Consider the following 20,968-nt stretch of genomic DNA (forward strand, 5'->3'; position numbering starts at 1 on the left):
ATACAGTCGCATCTACACATCCGCGCTAATTGTCTGTGGCCCTTAATTATTTTGTTTTCAGTTAATGCGGAATGAGGGGCGGGGAAGGAAAACATGGAGGATGATCGTGTTTATTTTCGTCCCCCCTCTCCCTTCTTCACTTTCCCTTTCCTTAATATCCCTTTTGGAGGGGGGGGTTGCTGGAATTTCCCCTTAATTTGTCGCAGATCTAGGAAGCAATAATGATAGTAGTAGTAGTTGTGGTGTTGGTGATAGTTGTGTTGATGTTGAATGTAGTAGTAGTAGTGGTGGTAATTATTGTAGTGGTTGTAGTAGTAGTGGTGGTAATTATTGTAGTGGTTGTAGTAGTAGTGGTGGTAATTATTGTAGTGGTTGTAGTAGTAGTAGTGGTGGTAATTATTGTAGTAGTGGTGGTAATTATTGTAGTGGTTGTAGTAGTAGTAGTGGTGGTAATTATTGTAGTGGTTGTAGTAGTAGTAGTAGTAGTGGTAATTATTGTAGTGGTTGTAGTAGTAGTAGAAATGACGATTATGGTAGTAGTGCTGATGTTTGCGGTGGTGGTGATAGTAGCGATAGCGATGATGATGGTGATATTGTTTAGTTTCTTTTGGAACAAGAACATTGTTTCTCTGTTTAACCCTTGGTCAGTACTGCTCCAAGCAGACTTGAGATCAACTGTGTTCTAGCTATGACCATTCCACTTTATGATTTTTTTAAATCAAACACAATATATCTTGGACTACATTAATGTTTTCAGGCGAATGTAAAGAATACGGTGTTTAGGGTTAGGGGTACGCTGAAAACGAGTGGTGTGCGTATTCTTTAGCCCCGCCATGCTTCCACCCTCCTTTTATTTTTTTTTAAGACGGTAGGGTGTGATTTGAGGGATACATTTATCAGCTATTTCTAACATTTCGATCGAATACCTAGAGGTTGGTATGTCTTCCGGACTTGAATGACTCGCTCCATTCTGTTTCAATAATAATAATAATAAGCTTTTTTATTATAAACAAAAACCCCGAAATTTTGTGGGAAAGGGGACCAGTCAATAAAATCGTTCTCCTGCCTCCCCCCGTTCTCAACTGGTACTCACTTTATCAACCCTGAAAGGATCAGAGGCAAAGTTGACCCCGGCGGCATTTGAACTCAGAACGTAAAGAGCAGGAGGAAATGTTGCCAAGCAATTTGCCCAGCGTGCTAACGATTCTACTTGCCCGTTTTAATTGATATTAGCCCATGTGGCCAATAAAACGAATTAATTATTATTATTATTATTATTAATAATAATAATTTCAAAATTTGCTACAAGGACAGCAGTTTTGGGGGAGGGAATATGTCGATTGCACTGGTACTTAATTTTTCAAAGGTATCCCGGATAATAAACCATCCCGTTTTTCCTCCCCGGTGTGCCGATAACCCAGAACCTCTCTAGACGATGAGAGTGTGATTTAAAGGAGGCTTGGCGGCCTGACCGTATAAAAAATGGAGGTCGGGACCAGGTTGTCAAAAAAACTTCACTCTGTGCTATTTAGCCATCATAATTAAGATTATGAAGCATTGAGCAACTGTCGATTGTGTCGAAGGTTCACAATGAATATTAGACATCTTAAAAGTCCGCATGTGGTCTTGACTTCCTAGTTTGTTAGCTTGCTCACCACCCTCTCTCTCTCCATTTCTCTGTTTGGAGTGTGTGTGTGTATATATTTATATGTGTGTGTGTGTGTGAACACACACTGTACACCACGTGTTGAGTGCTATCTTCGTCGTTTGCAAACTGACAGTTGGCCAGTTTGACTTGTCTTTTTCTCTCCTCCCTCTACACCGGTGTTCTGCAACATCTTTTTTCACTTGCGGTACACTTATATTCTTTTTAAAATTCGGCGGCACACCTGAACTAACAATATAACTAAAAGTATAGGAGGAAAAAAAAATCATATTCAGGTTACACTGCGGCACACCTAGTATCTTCTGGTAGTACACCAGTGTGCCGCGGCATACTGGTTGCGGAGCACTGCTCTACACAGATAAGCACGTGTTTCAGAATCATTTCAGCGATCGTGTTTCGATCTCCCGATTGCCCCAGGTTCTCTTCACACCACCGTTTGCATTGATAATGCCCGCCACTCTATCCGGCCCCTTTTTTCTCTGGCCTTGTTAAATGTAAAGCAAACACAAACACAGTCGCGTGCAGTGAAGTAATCGATGTGGGAATTCTCGGCACACACCTTCTTTCGTCAAATAAACGAGAAGGGAACCACTACTACGTGGTAACTCGACTTGCTAGAAATAACTGTCAAATTGCAACTACTGTTCTTAAAAGGAAAGATACATTGGATTATATATATATATATATATATATATATATATCCTCATCATCACCATTTAGCGTCCGTTTTCCATGCTGACAGGGTTCCCATATCCCAAATCCACTGACAAAGTTTTGGTTGACCAAGGTGCCACGCAGAGGGACTGAACCTGGAAACGTGATCAGGAAGCAAACTTCTCGTCAGACAGCCATGCTTCCGCCTAAATAGTACGCCCAAAATATATCTTTGTGGACTTGACCCTCAACAATAGGTATTCCTTAGACTTTCACCTTTTCTAGTATGACATCTAAACAGATATAAACTTATAAGCATTATTTCATTTGTTGTTTATTCTTTGTTGATCATAGGTCTGTTCTAATTGAACAGATTTATGATCATCCCATCTTTTATTCAGATATAGTGTATCTAGAACCACATCCAATGTGTCGTTCCATTTTTTAAGATTGTAAGGTGAGGAGAATAGGAGGGGAATTTGCTCAAATCTCTACATTATGCTTGTCATGTGAATTAATCAGAAATTCTCTCCTTTTCTCTTTTTTTTTTGTGTTTTAACCCTTTAGCGTTTAAACTGGCCATAGCTGTCCCATATATCCTACCTGTTTTATGTTCAAACCAGCCAGATCCAGCCTCTCACACCTATCCTACAATGTCATTTAATATGTATGTGTGTATATGTATGTATATATATATATATATATATATATATATATATATATATATATATATATATGTAACTACACGTGGTCTGTTGGCGATTTTTTTTTTTTGTTCTTCCTTTTCTTTTGGACTTTCCTGTTTCTGAAGAAGAGCATCTGCTCGAAACGTTAAACCATCTTTCTTTCCTTCCCTGAGCGTCTGCTAATACTTTACATGTACCACATCCTTGTGTTGTTGTTTTTTTGTGTTTGCTCTTCTTTGGATTTACTATATATATATATATATATATATATATATATATATATGATGGGCTTCCTTCAGTTTCTGGCTACTAAATCCACTCACAAGGCTTTGGTCAGCCTGGGGCTGAACACAGGCATGTTGTTGAGAAACAAACTCCTCATGACACAGCAACACCTGTGCATACTGCTTTGAAAAGTCCTGTTTAACTTGAAAAAGCAGATGTAAAAGCAATGATAAACAAGGAAGTATGTATGTATGTATGTACATTGGGGAAATTAAAGCTTCGAGCAGGATGTATAATTGTCTTATGCCCTGACACTTGCCACCATCTATGTCTCTCTCTCTCTCTCTCTCTTGTCTTTTACTCAACCATCCCATTTATATTCTGATCCCCCATCCCTTGTGAGTATGCCCTGCACTTGGCCACAGTCTCTATCCTACTGTCTCTCTCTCTCTATCTCTCTCTCTCTCTCTCTCTCTCTCTCCTGCACTTCCTTTGCAGCAGTGCACCTGTTTCTGGCTTCATTCCTAATCTTTCTCTCTCTGGCCGGGTGACCTTGTGCCTCTTCCACAGCAAGACACCTGTTTCTGTCTCTCTGCCTCACTATAACCTTTCATCATCTAACATAAGAGCACCTCCTCCAATGCCCCTCCCCTCTCAAAAGAGTTTTCTTTTTGTCTTGTAAGTACTTGGTGACTATCAATGCAGGTGTCACTTAAAAGCCCCCCCCCCCCGCCCACACTGTAAAGTGGTTGGCATTTGGAATGACATCCAGCTGTAAAAAGCACTTAGTCCACTCTGCTGAGTGGTTGGTGTTAGGAAGGGCATCCAACTGTAAAAATCTTGCCAAAACAGTCACAGAAGTCTGGGTTAGGCTGCTGCACTCACAATCGCTGGATTATAGGTTCAATCCCCTGATAGGGTGATGTGTTGTGTTCTTGAGCAAAACACTTCATTTCACATTGCTTCAGTCCCTCTTTCATTTGGTGTGTGTGTGTGGGGGGGGGCTGCTTGCCTAGCCAGGGTGGGGGTGTCATATGAAGGCTAAAACAATGCAAAACGCATTGTAACCAGTGATGTGTAACAAAGTCTGATAGCCTAGTCAGTGTCTGCTAATACTTCCTTGCATTGTTTTTTTTTTTATTTGTATTCGTTTTTTTGGGGCAGATTTACTATATATATATATATATATATATATATATACATACATATACACAGACAATTTTTTCAAGTTAATATTTTATGAAATTATATTTTTTGAAAAGCACTCCTTTGGTAATAAATTAGATTTTCATTGAAAATGGTCTTTTGGAAGAAATCCAGAATTTCTTTGAATGTAGTTTAGGGAGATGGGTGGGGTGCAGAACTGCCTGATAATATTGTCAAGTATTTTTTTTTTCAAAAATGGTTTTCTTTTTTTCTGAATAATGTGCTTGCTGAATTTCTAATTAAATATACTCCATTTAAAATGAAAGTGGCTTATTATTGATTTAAATGACAGGGCTTTTTTTTTTAATTCGTATTATGAAATATTCCATTTATTTAGTTAAAATATGTTAGCATCATATTAGAAATATTTTCTTTGTTTTTGTTTTTCTCTTTACATAAATCTTATCTGGGAGAAGGAAGAAAATATGATTTTTTGAATGACGACATAAAAAAAAAATGTTAAGGCAGGAAAAAAAAAAGAAATTTTTATATCTTAATACTGTCTCGTTTCTTATACATTCTGACACTAGCGCAATTTATTGTCTTATTGTGTGAGCTGACTTTAGAATTTATTTTCAAACTAGCATGGTCTCAATGGAGAATCATACAAATTTCAGCAAACATTCTTTGAATAAGGCATGGCTGTGTGGTAAAAAGTTTGCTTCCCAATCACCTGGTTCTAGGTTCACTCCCACTGCATAACACCTTGAGCAAGTGTCTTCTATCTTAGCCTTGGGCCGACCAAAACCTTGTGAGTGTATCTGATTGACAGAAACTGAAAGAAGCCCATTGTGTACATGTGTGTGTCTTTCCTCCCACTACTTGACATTGGTGGTGGTTTGTTTATGTCCTCGTAATTTAGCATTTTCGCAAAAGAGACCGACTGAATAAGCACCAGGCCTAAAGAATAAGTACTGGTGGGCAGTCAATTTGTTTGACTAAGCCCTTCACGAAGGAACCCCAAGTGAATGACACTGCTTGTATCACAGTGACACTCATTAATAACTATCATATGGTGTCTAGAGAAGGTGACGCAAACATATACATACATATATATATATCTAAATTAATGTATGCAGTATAAAGGTAAGAGCTACTTGTAGTCTTTGCTATGAAGACACGTGTCTAGGCAGGTTTTTTATAGCACACCTTGTGTCTCCAAGCGATCTTTGGGCTCTTGGCAACACATTGTCACTGTTTAATGTTCACCTTCCATGTTGGCATGGGTTGGATGGTTTGACAGGAGCCGGCCTGGTAGAAGACTACAGAAAGCTTCTGTGGCTGTTTTGGCATGGTTTTTATGGCTGGATGCACCAGGCCTAAAAAATAAGTACAAGGCATTATAAAAACCTACGTAGACACATGTCTTCACAGCAAGAAATTATAAGTAAGTGTTATCTTTATATTGTGTGCATAAATGATATCGCCTCACTGGATATTCTCGTGTTTCAGTCATTTGACTGTAGCCATGATGGAACACCGCCTTTAGTCGAAGAAATCGACCCCAGGTCTTATTCTTTGTAAGCTTAGTACTTATTCTATCGGTCTCTTTTGCCGAACCGCTAAGTTACGGAGACATAAACACACCAACATTGGTTGTCAAGCGATGGTGGGGGGACAAACACAGACACACAAATACATACATACATATATATATGTATATATATATATATATATATATATATATATATATATATATATATATATATATATGTATATATATATATATATATATATATATATATATATAATACAAATAATATGTGAGTATATGCATATATACGTACATGTAATGTACATACCTACATCTACATGTATAGATGCATATCTGGGTACAGGACATCACAAAAAAACGTGGACAAAATGATAAACAGAGCACAGAAAACACACAGGCCACCTAGAGAACATTTCCTTCATTAGCTGCCACCATTCTAAAACTAAGTGTTTCGAACAGTGCCATTCAGAAAAATCCCACATGTCACCCACACACAAAACAACCCACTTCATTGTAATCCACATGCATAATGTGTAGGTGATTTGAAGATCACATTAGCACTATCAGTATAACAATAACCTTAACTGTTCTTAGTGTTATACATATGACAACTATGTCTAAATCTCTAAGATAAGTTATTGTTGTAATAAATTGATCGTTTTTCAAACTGTTAACCTCTGATGTTGAGATCAAAGGTTTTGTTTTCGTGTTTTCAGTGTTTACATTTTCACTATATTTTTGTTCTCTGGGCCAGTGCCAGTGACACATAAGACACATGTGCTGGTTACATGTAAAAGACACCTGTGCTGGTGGCACATAAAAGGCAACTGTGCCGGTGAAACGTAAATGGCACCTGTGCTAGTGACACATATAAGACACCCGTGCCAGGGACACTTAAAGGGCAGTTGTGACATGTAAAAGGCACCCAGTATGCTTTGTGGAGTGGTTGGCATTAAGAAGGTTATCTAGACTGGAACCTGTCGCATCTCTCCGGCTTGCCAGCTCCAGTTGAACCGTCCAACCCATGCCAACATGGTAAACTGATACTAAGTGATGATGATAATGATGTGTATTTGAACTAGCAAGCTTCATTTCTCAATCCTGCATCATTACATTGTTATTCACTTGGCCTGTGGCTCTCACACTTATTCAAATGTGTAAACCCTTATACAGTTTTCCAAAATTCCAAGAACTCTTAAATTTTACTGACACCCTTGCTTCCCTTTGGGTTTTCTAGGTTTGCGAGCCTCATAGCTGACCATGTGGTTTTGGGTTCAGTCCCACTGTACAGCACCTTAACCAAATGTCTTCTACTAAAGTCCCGGGACAACCAAAGCCTTCTAGATTTGGTAGATGAAAACTGAAGGAAGCCATTGTGTGTGTGTGGGTGTGGTGGGAGGAGGGGTATTAAAAAATGTGCAGGTTTGTTTCAGCAGGTAGAATCGTGGATTGGAGACGTGTTGTTTGTGGATTGTTTTATTGAGAGTGAAGTCATTTAATGGTTGAACTGTATAAAGTAGGTGACTCAGAACACAGAAGTCTTTTGAAAATTGGATTCTTCTTGGGATGATGCACTAAACTTTTCTGCAACTAGGAATTAGGAATCTTTGTTTCAAGAGCCAATGAAATGGTGGTGGTGGTGGGGTTGGGGAAAATAAAAATTAAAAAAAAACCCAAATCAAATTTAAACACAAGAACAAAGAACCAACAAAAAAAAATAAAAATAAAAAAGCAAGCAAAAAAAATAAATGAACATGTCTGTTTTTGGTTGCACTAAATATATTTCATTGACCTGCTATTAGTGGTTAACTATTACTGTCTGACTGAAATAACTGGTACATTTAGTTTACTAGACTTGTAGACTACAAACAGCAGCAACAACTACAACAACATCAACCACAACTAGTGCTGCCGAATATTTCTTCCCCCCCCCCCCCCCACCATGTTCTTGTTTCTAGTCACTGAGTGTGGAAAAGACCAGACCGATCACTGGTTGCTTATATGTCAATGGAAGTTTAACAGATTATCTTATTTCCCTGGAGAGGTAATAGGTCTGTGCTTGGCAGTAGTGGAGGAGCATGTAGTAGTAGTAGTAGTAGTAGTATAAATGATTTGATGTCACAAAGGGCAAATGACTCATCCTTATATTATCCTGTATGTGATGTCTACTTGATTTCTTTCTTTCTTTTTTTGCTGCCTCCTGAGCCAGTGTTTCATATGTATCCCTCAAGTGGTCTGTCATAGAATTATGTTCAATGAGAAGCTTGTTTGCTCTGGGATAGGATGTCAGCCTGTTACCCAGGAACCTGATGAGAGCTTCCAGCTCCGAAATTGTTTCAGAGCAGGGGATCTTTTCAAATTTGTTCCAACCGCTTGAAGTATTTTGAAGTTTTGCATTGATGTAGTTCTGCATTGTCGATGCTAGAAATCTTTCTGTATATAAAGATGAGAATGTCTGTCTGTGTGAATCCCTAAAACTTCAGAACTACACAACCAATTTCATTCAAATTTTACACATGCTTTACTTAGGGTCCATGTACTGTCATAGGCCAAAAAAGATTTTAACTTCTTGCCTAGTGCGAGCCCAGAGTAATATCATATCTCCTCCACTATTGCAGTATTACGTGTCAAAAGTAAAACAATAACATCTCTCTAATGTAATGTCAGATATTTTCACTTTAATAGTTTCACTTTAATACTGAAACTATTAAAGTGAAACTATTATTAAAGTGAAACTGTTATTAAAGTGTAACTATTATCTTAGATATATACAGGCATGCATACATACATACATATATATAATATACATATATTATGTGTATATATGTATATATAGTCTTTTTTGCTAACACGCTAGGGGATGTAAGTATACCAGTTGTCAAATGGTGGAGTGGGGGTGGGGCAAACACAAAGACCTGCACATACACACACACACACACACACACACACTTATACATGACGTGCTTCTTTCAGTTTCCATCTACCAAATTGACTCACAAGGCTTTCATTGGCCTGAGGCTATAGTAGAAGACACTTGCCTAAGGTGCCACGCAATGAGATTGAACCTGGAACTATGTGGTTGGGAAGCAAGCTTATCACACAGCCACATATCTTGTTAATCTCCGCTATAAATTTACGAGAATGCACTGAATTTGTTCAGTGAGATTGAGAAAGAAAAATTTGCTTTTTACATAGATGTGCATTAAGCTAAATGCAGTATGTTTTGAACCCCTCTCTCTCTTTCTCTTTCTGTAGGCTCCTGTGTCCCCAACTTCATAGAACTAAGTTGGATGAGAAACTTATCTGCTCTGGGATAGGATGTCAGTCTGTTTCTCAGGAACTGTTCTGATGAGAACTTTTAGCTCCAAAATTATTTCAGAGCAAAGAATCTCATTAAATTTGATGCAACCACTTGAAATATTTCAAAATTTCACATTATTGTTTTCAAATTTTCCAAACTGATGTACTTATGCATGCTAATGACAAAATTAAACTGAGTAAGCCTCTTCTCAATTATTCACTCCACTACAAATAACCACCAAATGACACATTAACCCTTTAGCACTTAAACTGGCTATATCCAGCCAAAATGTTCTACCAGTTTTATCTTTACACTAGCCATATCTGGTCTCTCATATACTCCCTCTGATGTTATTCTAAAAATAAACAATCGCATCATCGAAGTCTCTAATCTATGAGATAGTGCATGATCAATTCAAGACAATGTGAATAAATAAGCATTACATCTGACTGAGTAATCTGAATGCTAAAGGTTTAGAACAAACAGAGATATTAGATAATGTGATTCTAAATTACGTTACACTTGAATAAAGGTGGGGGGGGGGTTACAGCTGAAACCATCGTAGGAGGCCTATCTGATCAAGTTTGACCTGGGGCTAAACTACAGCAGCAACTATTGTTGTTGATTCTCTGAATACTGTAGTTAGGTCAGACTGAATTTGAATCCTTGGTGCACCAGCTGCATATTAAAAGAAAGTACCTGTAATTTAAGTGGGTAAGTTCAGCTGATTTCCATCCATTCTCTTGTATTCAATGGAGAAATCAATAGAGTCTATTGTGTATTTCTTGCAATGACTGTCACTTTTTCAGATATTTATTCAATCGCTATTAATAATATATTGCCATTTGTTGTGTGCTTATTGGCCAAAGATGTTTCTTTAGCCATTGTTTCTAGTCTATAACAACAACAACAACAAATACCATAGGAATTAGGTTAGCTTCTGTTGTTCTATGCCTGTGATCTAGTTTTTGATTCTCAGATATAAACCATTTCATTTTGCTGATGTCGCTGAATCGTCTTGTGTCAATTCTGATTGACGGGATCTTATTGTACAATCAAAGACGTTTTAGCAGTGTCCAGCCTGTCTTTGTGTATCGGGGACTACGTTATCTGATGTGCGCCCTTTTAAAAATTTGTCTTGAAGGTTGTAGAGGTATGATTTCAGGAGAGATTTGGTTGCTATTTCTAGCAGACTTTAGGTGCTCTCATGTTGCTCAAGCTGGTTCAATGGTGTCCTTCTGTTTTAAGCAGATTCTTGCCTGTTGCTATGTCTAGCCTTAGAGGCTGATATGTATAAAAGAATGTCTTTGAGAGTGAATAGTCAGTAATGGCTATACACTTAACTTTGAACCTCCATTAAAGGAAAAAAGGTACCAGTCACATATTGGGGGCAATTTCATCAACTAAGTCCTCTTTCCAAATTTGTAACCTTGTGCTTTATGTAAGAAAGAAATTATTTAGTTTTGTTTCCTTTATATTCTGAGTTCAAATCCAGCCAAAGTCTGTTGTACCTTTCATTGCCTTAACCCTTTAGTTACCTGAATTACATTGCATTTGTTTCTATTAATTTTGATTGATATATATATATATATATATATATATATATATATAGATATATATACTCACAAAGATACACAAATATATGCATAAAATAACAAGGTAATTGCATTTTACTTTTTGAGTGCAAAAACTTTTGTTGCTTTTGTTTGTTGATAAATGTATGTTTTTTTTTGTTTTGTTTTTTGTGATTGGGAACTTCACTTGTTTATCTCTTTCTCTCTCTTTTTGTTTCTCCTCTTAGGAATTACTACAACTGGAGAATCTGTGCAAGCAGATGTATGAAACTGCTGACAGCAGTTTACGCAGTGATGCTGAGAAGGCCCTTGTTGCTTTTGCCTCTTCCCCAGATTGTCTTAGTAAATGCCAACTTTTGTTAGAAAGAGGGAATGTAAGTATAATCACAACCCAACACCCTTTTGTTCGCTTCATCCTCAGAACGAACCACAACTGCTGTGTCAGTGCTGTTGTGAGTTCTTGTCTTAGTTACTACAGGTCTTTCTCTGCTTCAGAGCATGATACACACGCACACACACACACACACACACACACACACACACGGGTTTACAAATGGGTAATGAAATGACTCAATATATGAAGAATTTATTTCATTTACTTGTGCCCGTGACATGTGTAAGGATTTTCGAGCGAGATCGTTGCCAGTGCCCCTGGACTGGCTCTTGTGCGGGTGGCACATAAAATACACCATCTTCAGTGTGGCCGTTGCCAGTACCGCCTGACTGGCCTTCGTGTGGGTGACACGTAAAAGCACCCACTACACTCTCAGAGTGGTTGGCGTTAGGAAGGGCACCCAGCTGTAGAAACTCTGCCAAATCAGATTGGAACCTGGTGTTGCCATCCGGTTTCACCAGTCCTCAGTCAAATCGTCCAACCCATGCTAGCATGGAAAGCGGACGTTAAACGATGATGATGATGATGATGAAGCTAAAGCTTACAAGGTATTATTACTCTGTTTCATTTCCTCGTTTTGATCGAATTCAAATAATGTGGCCACCCAGCCTGAATTGGTACAGCCTCTTGCAGCGGTTGTGATCCAACTGCTACCGATTGACCTTTGGCCTGCCCCTGTTACGTTTGCTGTCAAGTGGTAACCATGTCCTGGCTGTTTCCGATTGCTCTTGATTAGCCGGATGGAAAATGTGATCAACCAGGCAGAACTGGTGTTCTGCTACAGTCTCTTGCAGTGGCTGTGACCTCGCTCTTCTCAAAATCTCCTTGTTTGTGACTAATAACCTAAATTTGGAAACTTCTTGGTGAAATTGTCTTATCCACCCAGTTGGTTGTAATCATGTTGGTCACATGATTTGTATAATGTCAATCACACCAGTTTAATTTCACTTTGATTGAACTTAAAACCAAACTTGATTTGACCACGGTTGCTCACATTTCAGTGCAGTCCTTCTCTGGCTGTTTTACTGGACACAATGACTTAGGTTAATTGATAGCTCCCCCTACCTCAACTTTTCATTGACCAGAATAATATGATATTCTCATTAGAAAAGCAATTATGTGTGTGTTTTCTTTAAACTTCCTTTGTGGTTATGTGACTTATTTACTTGTGTATAACTTGTGCTATTTTATACTTGATTTGACTGAGAAAAAAGACCCCTCAAAAAACTGGGACACTACTTTTACATTGCACACACACAAGCATACGACACTGTTACTAAATGCCTCATATGATGATTGATAATTAATATTTTTTATTGTTGCTTTAATTTTTTTAATTTAATTTTTCTTTTTCTGTTTGTTATTTTTTATAGTCTCCCTATGCACAACTCTTGGCAGCTTCAACTCTTACAAAATTGGTCAGTCGTCCAAATTTGACATTACCATTGGAACAAAGAATAGACATACGTGAGTAGCTGACTGCACAAATTCTTTTATTAGTGCTCTTTTTATTTTTATTTCCATATTTTGTGCAACTTGTTCAGTCATTTGACTGCAGCCATGCTGGGGCACCAGTTTTTAATTTCTGTTTTTTTTTTTTCTTCCTCAGGAAATTATGTACTAAATTTTTTGGGTACTAGACCAAAATTAGTTCATTATGTATTACAGTCACTGGTCCAGGTAAGATTGTAATAATATATGTAAGAAACGTTTTTTTTTTTCCTCTTTTTCTGATTTCTATGTAGAGTTTGTCATATTGTTTCTTCTTAATGTTTAAAAATAGAATTATTTTATTGTTTATCTTTCATTTGTTATAAGTTATGTTTTGTCTAATAACAGTCATATCATAAAATTGCAAATAAGGGATTTTCTCGGGACACAAAATCAAACTATCCAGAAGAAAATATGTAATGGATAAAGTACGAAATGGTTGATAAGATGCTATAGCAATATCTTTTATCTTTTACTTGTTTCAGTCATTGGACAGCAGCCATTCTGAGGCACTACTTTGAAGTGTTTAGCCTAACAATAAGTAACCCTGTACTTATTATTTTTAAAACCTAGTACTTATTCTATTTCCAAACTGCTAGGCCACAGGGATGTAAACAAACCAACACTGGTTGTCATGTAGTGGTAGTGGGGACAAAGGCAAGAGCTGAAAATCATCCAACTGTGGTGGTGGTATTGCTGGATGTGTATGTCTTGGCATGCGGTTGCTAGTGGGTACTTGCCACTCTGCCTGATTTTCGTCTGCTATTGATATATTTCTGTGGTTTTTAATACTGTACATCTGTAGATACTTTCTCAAAACAATTACTGCAGCTAATTAGGCCCTCTACAATGTATCTGCATCAAGTATGATACACAGATGGCCATTTTAAACAAATACTGCTTTTGTTGCACATAATGAATTTTTATTCAGCCAGCTGGCAAATTGCAACATCAGTGATTTCTTAATCACTGCTTTCCTGTCTCAGTGATGATAGATTTTGTCTTAACATGCAGTTTCCAGTGGGTACTTGTTACTGATGAGGCCCAAAGAGGCAGAAATGTGCATCTAGCATTATTTTCTCTTTTTTGAAAATGATATTTTGCTTGTTTTGAAAGTCCTAATTTTACTTTTGCTGAAAATGGTATTTTGTGTATCATAAATTTTCTAATTGTTTTCTCATTTCTATTTTTATGTTAACACAGCTTTTTGCACGTATTACAAAACTGGGCTGGTTTGATGTACAAAAAGATGAGTGTGTATTCCGAAATGCAGTACAAGATGTAGCAAAATTCATTCAGGTATGTATCATTTTGCAGTTAATTCACTAAAGTAATGAAGTTGTTTCAATGACTGGTCAGTACTTATCTACAGGGGGCTTATAATCAAAAAGGTTTCAAATCCATCCTTAGGTTTTTATTTATTTTTTTTTTTGCAGACAGTGCATTTAAAACCATATTATTTAATGTACCCCACTTTTTTAAGATGATTTTTATGAATCCTCCTCAGCATCATCAATTGATGTCCGTTTTCCATGCTAGCTTGGATTGGATGGTTTGACGGGAACCAATGAGACTCAGGGCTGCATCATGCATCAATATCAGGTTTGGTGTGGTTTCTAAGGTTGGATGTCTTTTTAAAGCCAACCACTTTACAGATGTCTGTTACCTTGCTTTACTCAAGAAAACGCGTCCATCACAGCAGAATTACCGGTGCTGGTGCCACATACAAAGCACTGATGCTGGTGCCATGTGAAAAAGAACTGTTGCTGGTGCCACATACAAAGCACTGATGCTGGTGCCATGTGAAAAAGAACTGTTGCTGGTGCCACATACAAAGCACTGATGCTGGTGCCATGTGAAAAAGAACTGTTGCTGGTGCCACATGAAGAGCACTGGTGCTAGTGTCATACAAAAAGCACTTGTGCTGGTGTCACATAAAAAGTAGTGATGCTGGTGCCACATAAAAGGCACTTATGCTGGTGTCACATTAAAAGCACCCAGTACACTCAGTAGAGTGGTTGGCATTAGGAAGGGCATCCAGCTGTAGAAACCATGCCAGAATAAACAGTGGGGCCTGGTGTGGACCCAGGCCTTACCAACTATGGTCAAACTGTCCAACCCATGCCAGCATGGAAAAACGAATGTTAAATGATGATGATGATAATACACACACACACAAACATTGTAATCAAGGTTGTAATATGTTTTAAAATGTTTACTCTAGTGGTGAAAATCAGGCCTGTGGTGTTAAAATCAGTAGTCAAAGCGTGAGGTCAAGTTAACTATTATCAATTGGTAAAGACCACTGTTTAGATTCTGCTTACTCACTGTTGATAGTGTAAGCATGAAAATAGCAATATCTCGTGTGATCGCACTTAAGGTCTCTGTAATATAGTGATAGCTCCTGTTGCTCAGAAACCAGCAGGGAGCAAGCTGGTCCTGATAGTAATTTGAATAATGAGTTGAAACTATTCAATAATCATCTCACTTTCACATCCTGGTTGCTGAGGGCCATTGGTTTTTTTTTGTTTGTTTTTTTTGCAAGGCCTATTTTTTTATATTTTGTGCAGCGAGATAAAACCCAAAAAACATGTTCATTAAACATATGATTGTTACTTTTGTTACAGTTGGAAAAGTGGATGTTAGAACAGTGATGATGATCTGCATATATATATATATATATATTTTGGTGCTTGACTATCAATATCAAGCACTCTAGTTTCTTATCCTTTTGTCTACATTGCATTCAATTTTTATGCATACATAAATACACACATTAGTAAGACACTGGAACAAAGGTAGTTAATGAATTCTTTAATAGGATTTATGTCACTTTAGGTTTTATGTTGATGAAACAATGTAAAAACACATGTAATTTACACATTTTCTTTTGCAAAAATAAAAACAAACTCTAGGGGTGTATAAATTACATGAGTAGATCGTTTCTAGGATTTTTTTTAGAAATTTTTGTTGTTGCCAAAAGACGTACAAAACGTAAACATTCATATCGGGAGTTGACTCATTTTGTGTCAGAATAGGTTTTTAAAGAAAAAATAAGGGCTTAAATATAGTGTCCGGAAAATGGGTGCTGTAACTCTTTATATATGACAGGTTGCTGAAAAGTGTCTTATCCGTCAGAGGATCTCCAGAAGTTCAAAGACGTGTGACCCAAGTGATAATAATTAATGTAAACTCCATGTTTTTTCTTTCAGAGTATGTCCACACAACATGTCATGATAGGAGTCCAGTTGCTGTCCCAATTAGTCTGTGAAATGAATCAATTGAGTGAGGTAAGTAAATTGTCCCATTCATCTCTTTCGGTAACCATTTGACAATGGTAAGCGCTGAAGATTGACATCTTTCACTTTATACCATCTTCTTGATATTTCTGGGCATCAAGAGAGAGAGAAAAAAATGTCAGTTGTTGCTTCGTTCCACATCTATCCTCATCAAGTAGCCTCATGATCAAAGATGTTCCAGCCTTGACCATCCTATATTTTTGTGTATTAGGGGTTACATTGCCTAATAGACCCTTCCTTTTGTAAGAATAGTAGTGTGTAATTTGAGGAAGATTTACAGGCTATTTCTAACTGGCAAGTTGTATGTTTTGGACGAGTTTACTTGTCACACTCTGAAAAAGACAAATTGGCTGAAGACAAGTTAACTCGTCCCTGATAGGTGTTACTACTTTGGGGTGAGAGTCAACCTGGGAACAGTAGGGCCTAATATTTGGTTCCACACTCTTCAAAATCTCTGTAACTTCTGAACCAGGGCTTCATTACTGGATGCAGTTTCAAGTCATACTCAGGATTGTACACATACACACACTCAGACAGACAGTTGTATAAATACCCTGGTACATATTTTTTTGTGCATAATTTACATGACATTTTTGGAGTCCAGTCTAATAATCTGTGCCCACCACTCACCTTTTTTTAAATTTAATCGCAGCAATCTTATTGATGCCTTATGTCTTTGTGTCTAGGCGGAAGCCAGCAGATCAATCACCAAACATCGTAAAACTGCCTCATCTTTCCGAGACACCCAACTTTATGAGATTTTCCAGCTAGCATGTTCATTACTTCGAACAGCCGAAGGAAATTTAAAAACTCTTGATTTTTCTGATGATAGTCAGGTAAGAAAGGTCATTTCATTTAGGGGGGGGGGGGGAATATGTATTGGTTTTGCTAACACCATGTAAAGTTTGTTGGGGTTAGGAAAGGGCATCCAGCTGTAAAAACCATGCCAAAACAGACAATTGGAGCCTGGCCAGCTCCTGTCAACCCATGCCAGCATGGAAAATGGATGTTAAATGATGATGATGATGATGTAAAAAAATTTTATAAAAATTATCATATCTGTTTTAGTAAATGGCATGTAGATACTTTCCACCTCAGTATTTGTTTTGTGGTTTTTTAAATTTTTTTGCTTTTTAAATATGTTTGCTGAGAAGGACGTAAAGTCAGATAAAGCAACTGAATTGAGGGGTTCCCCCCCCCCCCCATTAATTTCTTAGAAAAACAACTGATATTAAGTTGAAAAAGACTTAACTTTAGTTGAGGCATGTTTGTACAGACAGCTGAATACTGGGTTGATACATTATATTTTTCATTGTCTGAATTTGTTTTTTTTTTTTTTTGGTTCCTTTTTTTTTTTCCGTAAAATGAGATAGGGTGGAGGTCAGTGACATATTTGATCTCTATGAAATTCCTCCACTTTTCTTATATTATTTTGATAAAAAACAACCTCTGTCCTTTCACAGTTATATTGTGGAGATGATTACAACGGGCAGTGGTTAACTGATTAAGAAATACAAAGAAGTGTTTGAAGATATTTTACATCTACTGAAAAATCCAACCTGTGTCCAGCCTGGAGCAATGAATTTAAAATGGAAGCAGAAGTTGATGAAAAAAAAAATAAGATTTCTTTTATATTTTTTTGTCTATTTCTCTCTATGTTAGAGTGGGTGGGTAATTTTGGTTGTTACTTGGTGATCTCACTAGAACCAGTGCCATGAAAAAAAAAAAAAAAGAAAAGAAAAGCACTTGGTACACTCTGTATTGTGGTTGGCATTATGAAGGGCATCCAGCCATAGAAACCATGCCAAAGCAGACATTTGAGCTTGGTGATGCCCTCTGGCTTTGTTTACATTATTTACATTTGACGGATATTTGTCCTCATCTTGTTTGTTGTTTACACAACGTTTCGGCCGATATTCCCTCCATCAAATGTAAATAATGTACATAATTCCTCATCTCTCAAACATAGAACTCTGTCCTCTGGCTTGTTAGTTCCCGTGAACTGTCAGGCTCGTACCAGTAAGGAAAACACATGTGAAATGATTATGATGATGGTGATGATGGTAATAATGATTTGAAGGAGATTTTGCTGCTATTTTTAACAAGTTTACAAAACACCTAGGAGTTGACTTGTCGGTGAGAGGGGGTTTGTTGAGAGAGGAAATATTGGACATTTGTGTTTGGTAATATGTTGTTTTTTTCTTTTCTTTTCTTTTTAGCCCCAGGACATCCTTGTGTGTCTATAACTACATTTATATATAAAAAAAAAAACAACATTAGGATGTGATTTGAGGGCGTTTTTGACTGTCATTTCTAGCAGGTTGAGTATCCATATAAAAGCACCCTCATTGACTCTGAATGGTGGGGTACCTAAACAGTCAACATTACTAACATGCTTCTCTATTGTTTTCGATTATTTTACATCTTCTGTTGTCTCCATTAACAGGCTGCTCTATTATTTAACCATTTAACACATATTTTATCAATCAGTTTGTCGATCTACCTTACAGTAATCACACATATGGATCTATTCCTGATTATAATTAAAGTGCTTCGTTACACAGTTTAATGGCTGGTTGATAACACTTTCTGAATATGTCGACTAGTTTCACTTTGTTCTTTCGTCCTTCCAAGTTTAATAGAATGGAACAGCCGTCGCATCAACACAAATGACTGCCATCTCTTTGGAGACGCTACCCTGGCATAGCTATAATCCAAACGACTGGAAACTGGAACCCGTGACAGAATTAAAAGTTCGCTGACTGAAATAAGCCGCAAGACACACTGTATTAAAAACCTCTTTCTTCCTTACGTCTCCATGAAATGCCAGCTAAAAGCCTAATGATGTTAATGTTTGCCTCTCTCTTTCTCTTCTTTTCCACCCCTTTGCAGCATGGTCTGTTGTCCCATTCACTGCGATTAGCACTCAACTGCTTAACATTTGACTTCATAGGAGCATCCACAGATGAATCTTCAGACGACCTGTGCACTGTCCAAATTCCAACAAGTTGGCGATCAGGTAGATTTTGTTTTGTTTTGTTTTTTCACTTGTATTTTATGTGTAACAATGAAAGTATCATAATTTTTGGTTTCTTTCTCTCTTGGTGTCCATAGGACCAGATCTACCAGATCTATCAGCATGTGCCATAAGAAAGCAAATTTGATTTGTTGTAATTTTTTTCTCTTTGTTTTGTTAGTGGTTTGTCTCTCATCACTCAACCTATTTAATCTGTTTTTTTTTTTTTTCCAGTTTTTCTTGATTTCAGTACGCTACAGTTATTTTTTGATTTGTATGCAGGACTCCCATCTTCATTATCTTCAATGGTGAGTTGCAAAAGCTTTCTGGTTTAAATATATTTGATTATTATACATCCTGCCATAGAAACATGCCAAAGCAGACATTGGAGTTTGGTGCCAATTTCTGGCTTGTTAGTTCCTGTTGAACCATCTAACCCATGCCAGCTTGGAAAAGGGACTTTAAATGATAATGAGAATTTGTGGGGCTGAGGTTTATTTTATATCCTGTATTTGTATTTTGTGAATGTTGGTGCTTTGATAAAATGCACTCAGAACACTCTGTAAAGTAGTAGATTGTGTTGGGGAGGGCAACTAGGCATAGAAACCTTGCCAAAAATTGAATGCTGGAGTAAAGTGTGGTCTGCCAATCCATCTAAGAGGGCAGTAACTTTCTATAAGGAGTGACATAGATTATGCTGACCCATCTAGTCTCATTGTCTATCTGCCCGTCTCTCTGTTTGTATATAACATACATTACATACATACACTCACATATACTTGTGCACTCACACACACATTCAAACACACACATTTATTATATTCTCTTTCTATTGTAGGCTCTCTCTTGTCTTGTGCAAGTGGCATCAGTTCGGCGTTCATTGTTCAATAATGATGAAAGGGCCCAGTTTCTTAATCATCTTGTTGCTGGTGTACGACGCATTTTAGAACATCCACAGGTAAGTTGCCATCTTCTCCTTTAAACCTCATTAATAAAACTTTTTAGCCAGGAGTGCTAAGATACTTGAGTATGGACCATAGTAAGAACCTGTGCCTTGTCAGTACTTCTGCCTGTTGTCTCATTGGTTCATTGTTGAAGTACATTGCTAAAAGTGGCAACTAAGTAGAGTTCTCAACTATAAGATAGCATGAACATTGTAATAATAATCAAGACAGTGCGCTGGCAGAATCGGTACCATGCTGGGTAAAATGATTATGTTCTGAGTTCAAATTCCGCTGAGGTCGACTCTGCCTTTCATCCTTTCACGGTTGATAAAATAAGTACCTCTAGTCATGTCTTTGGACCTTACCTCTAGTTTTGATTGTGTGTGTGTGGTACATGTACAACAGCTAGCTCACCATGTGTTTATCTCACTACGGGCAGACATCAACATCCACACCTTGACAAACATTTCCAGACAGAATCTAGAATCCATCATGCTAAAGATTCTGTCTTTGTCTTATCCTTTCTCTCAGTTTCTTTCATATTTGTAATATTTATTTGTGTGTTGTAGTTATGATGCTGAAACAATAACTATTCAGTGATAAATATTTGCCCTTTTACAAAAATGTTTTTTTTTTTTTTGTTCATTTTTAATTTGAAAATTCAAATTTTGCGACCCTAAATTATAATGAAACCCTTAAAAACCTAAACCATGTTACATTTCTCCATACATAGTTTGTCATTTCTTAATTATTATATTCTCTTTCTCTTTACAGAGTTTGTCACATCCTAATAACTACCATGAATTTTGTCGGTTGCTTGCCCGCTTGAAATCAAATTATCAGCTAGGGGAACTTGTAAAAGTAGATAACTATCCTGAAATTATAAAACTCATTGCTGAATTTACAGTAACTAGTTTACGTGTAAGTATCTTTTTGTTCCTGTTTCAATTGCTCAACTTTAAAACCAGAGAAGTCTGGTCATTATAAAGATATCAGTTGTTAGCTGTCAGGACTCTG

General features: G+C 37.2%; 1 protein-coding gene across 7 annotated transcripts in view; it reads left to right on the top strand.

Moving 5' to 3' along the window:
• Window positions 1–20,968, top strand: part of LOC106874165 (exportin-7) — a 51,468-nt gene that overhangs the window by 3,149 nt on the left and 27,351 nt on the right. For all 7 annotated transcript variants that reach the window (XM_089339567.1, XM_089339569.1, XM_089339568.1 and 4 more), the window contains exons 2-11: window positions 11,035–11,181; window positions 12,575–12,668; window positions 12,811–12,881; window positions 13,896–13,991; window positions 15,905–15,982; window positions 16,678–16,827; window positions 18,884–19,010; window positions 19,242–19,315; window positions 19,846–19,965; window positions 20,726–20,872. In XM_089339567.1, coding sequence (XP_089195693.1) covers window positions 11,035–11,181; window positions 12,575–12,668; window positions 12,811–12,881; window positions 13,896–13,991; window positions 15,905–15,982; window positions 16,678–16,827; window positions 18,884–19,010; window positions 19,242–19,315; window positions 19,846–19,965; window positions 20,726–20,872 — 1,104 coding nt within the window. The remainder of the gene's footprint in view (window positions 1–11,034; window positions 11,182–12,574; window positions 12,669–12,810; window positions 12,882–13,895; window positions 13,992–15,904; window positions 15,983–16,677; window positions 16,828–18,883; window positions 19,011–19,241; window positions 19,316–19,845; window positions 19,966–20,725; window positions 20,873–20,968) is intronic.

This window comes from Octopus bimaculoides, chromosome 22 (assembly GCF_046866305.1).
Source record: "Octopus bimaculoides isolate indiv1 chromosome 22, ASM4686630v1, whole genome shotgun sequence".
NCBI lineage: Eukaryota > Metazoa > Mollusca > Cephalopoda > Octopoda > Octopodidae > Octopus > Octopus bimaculoides.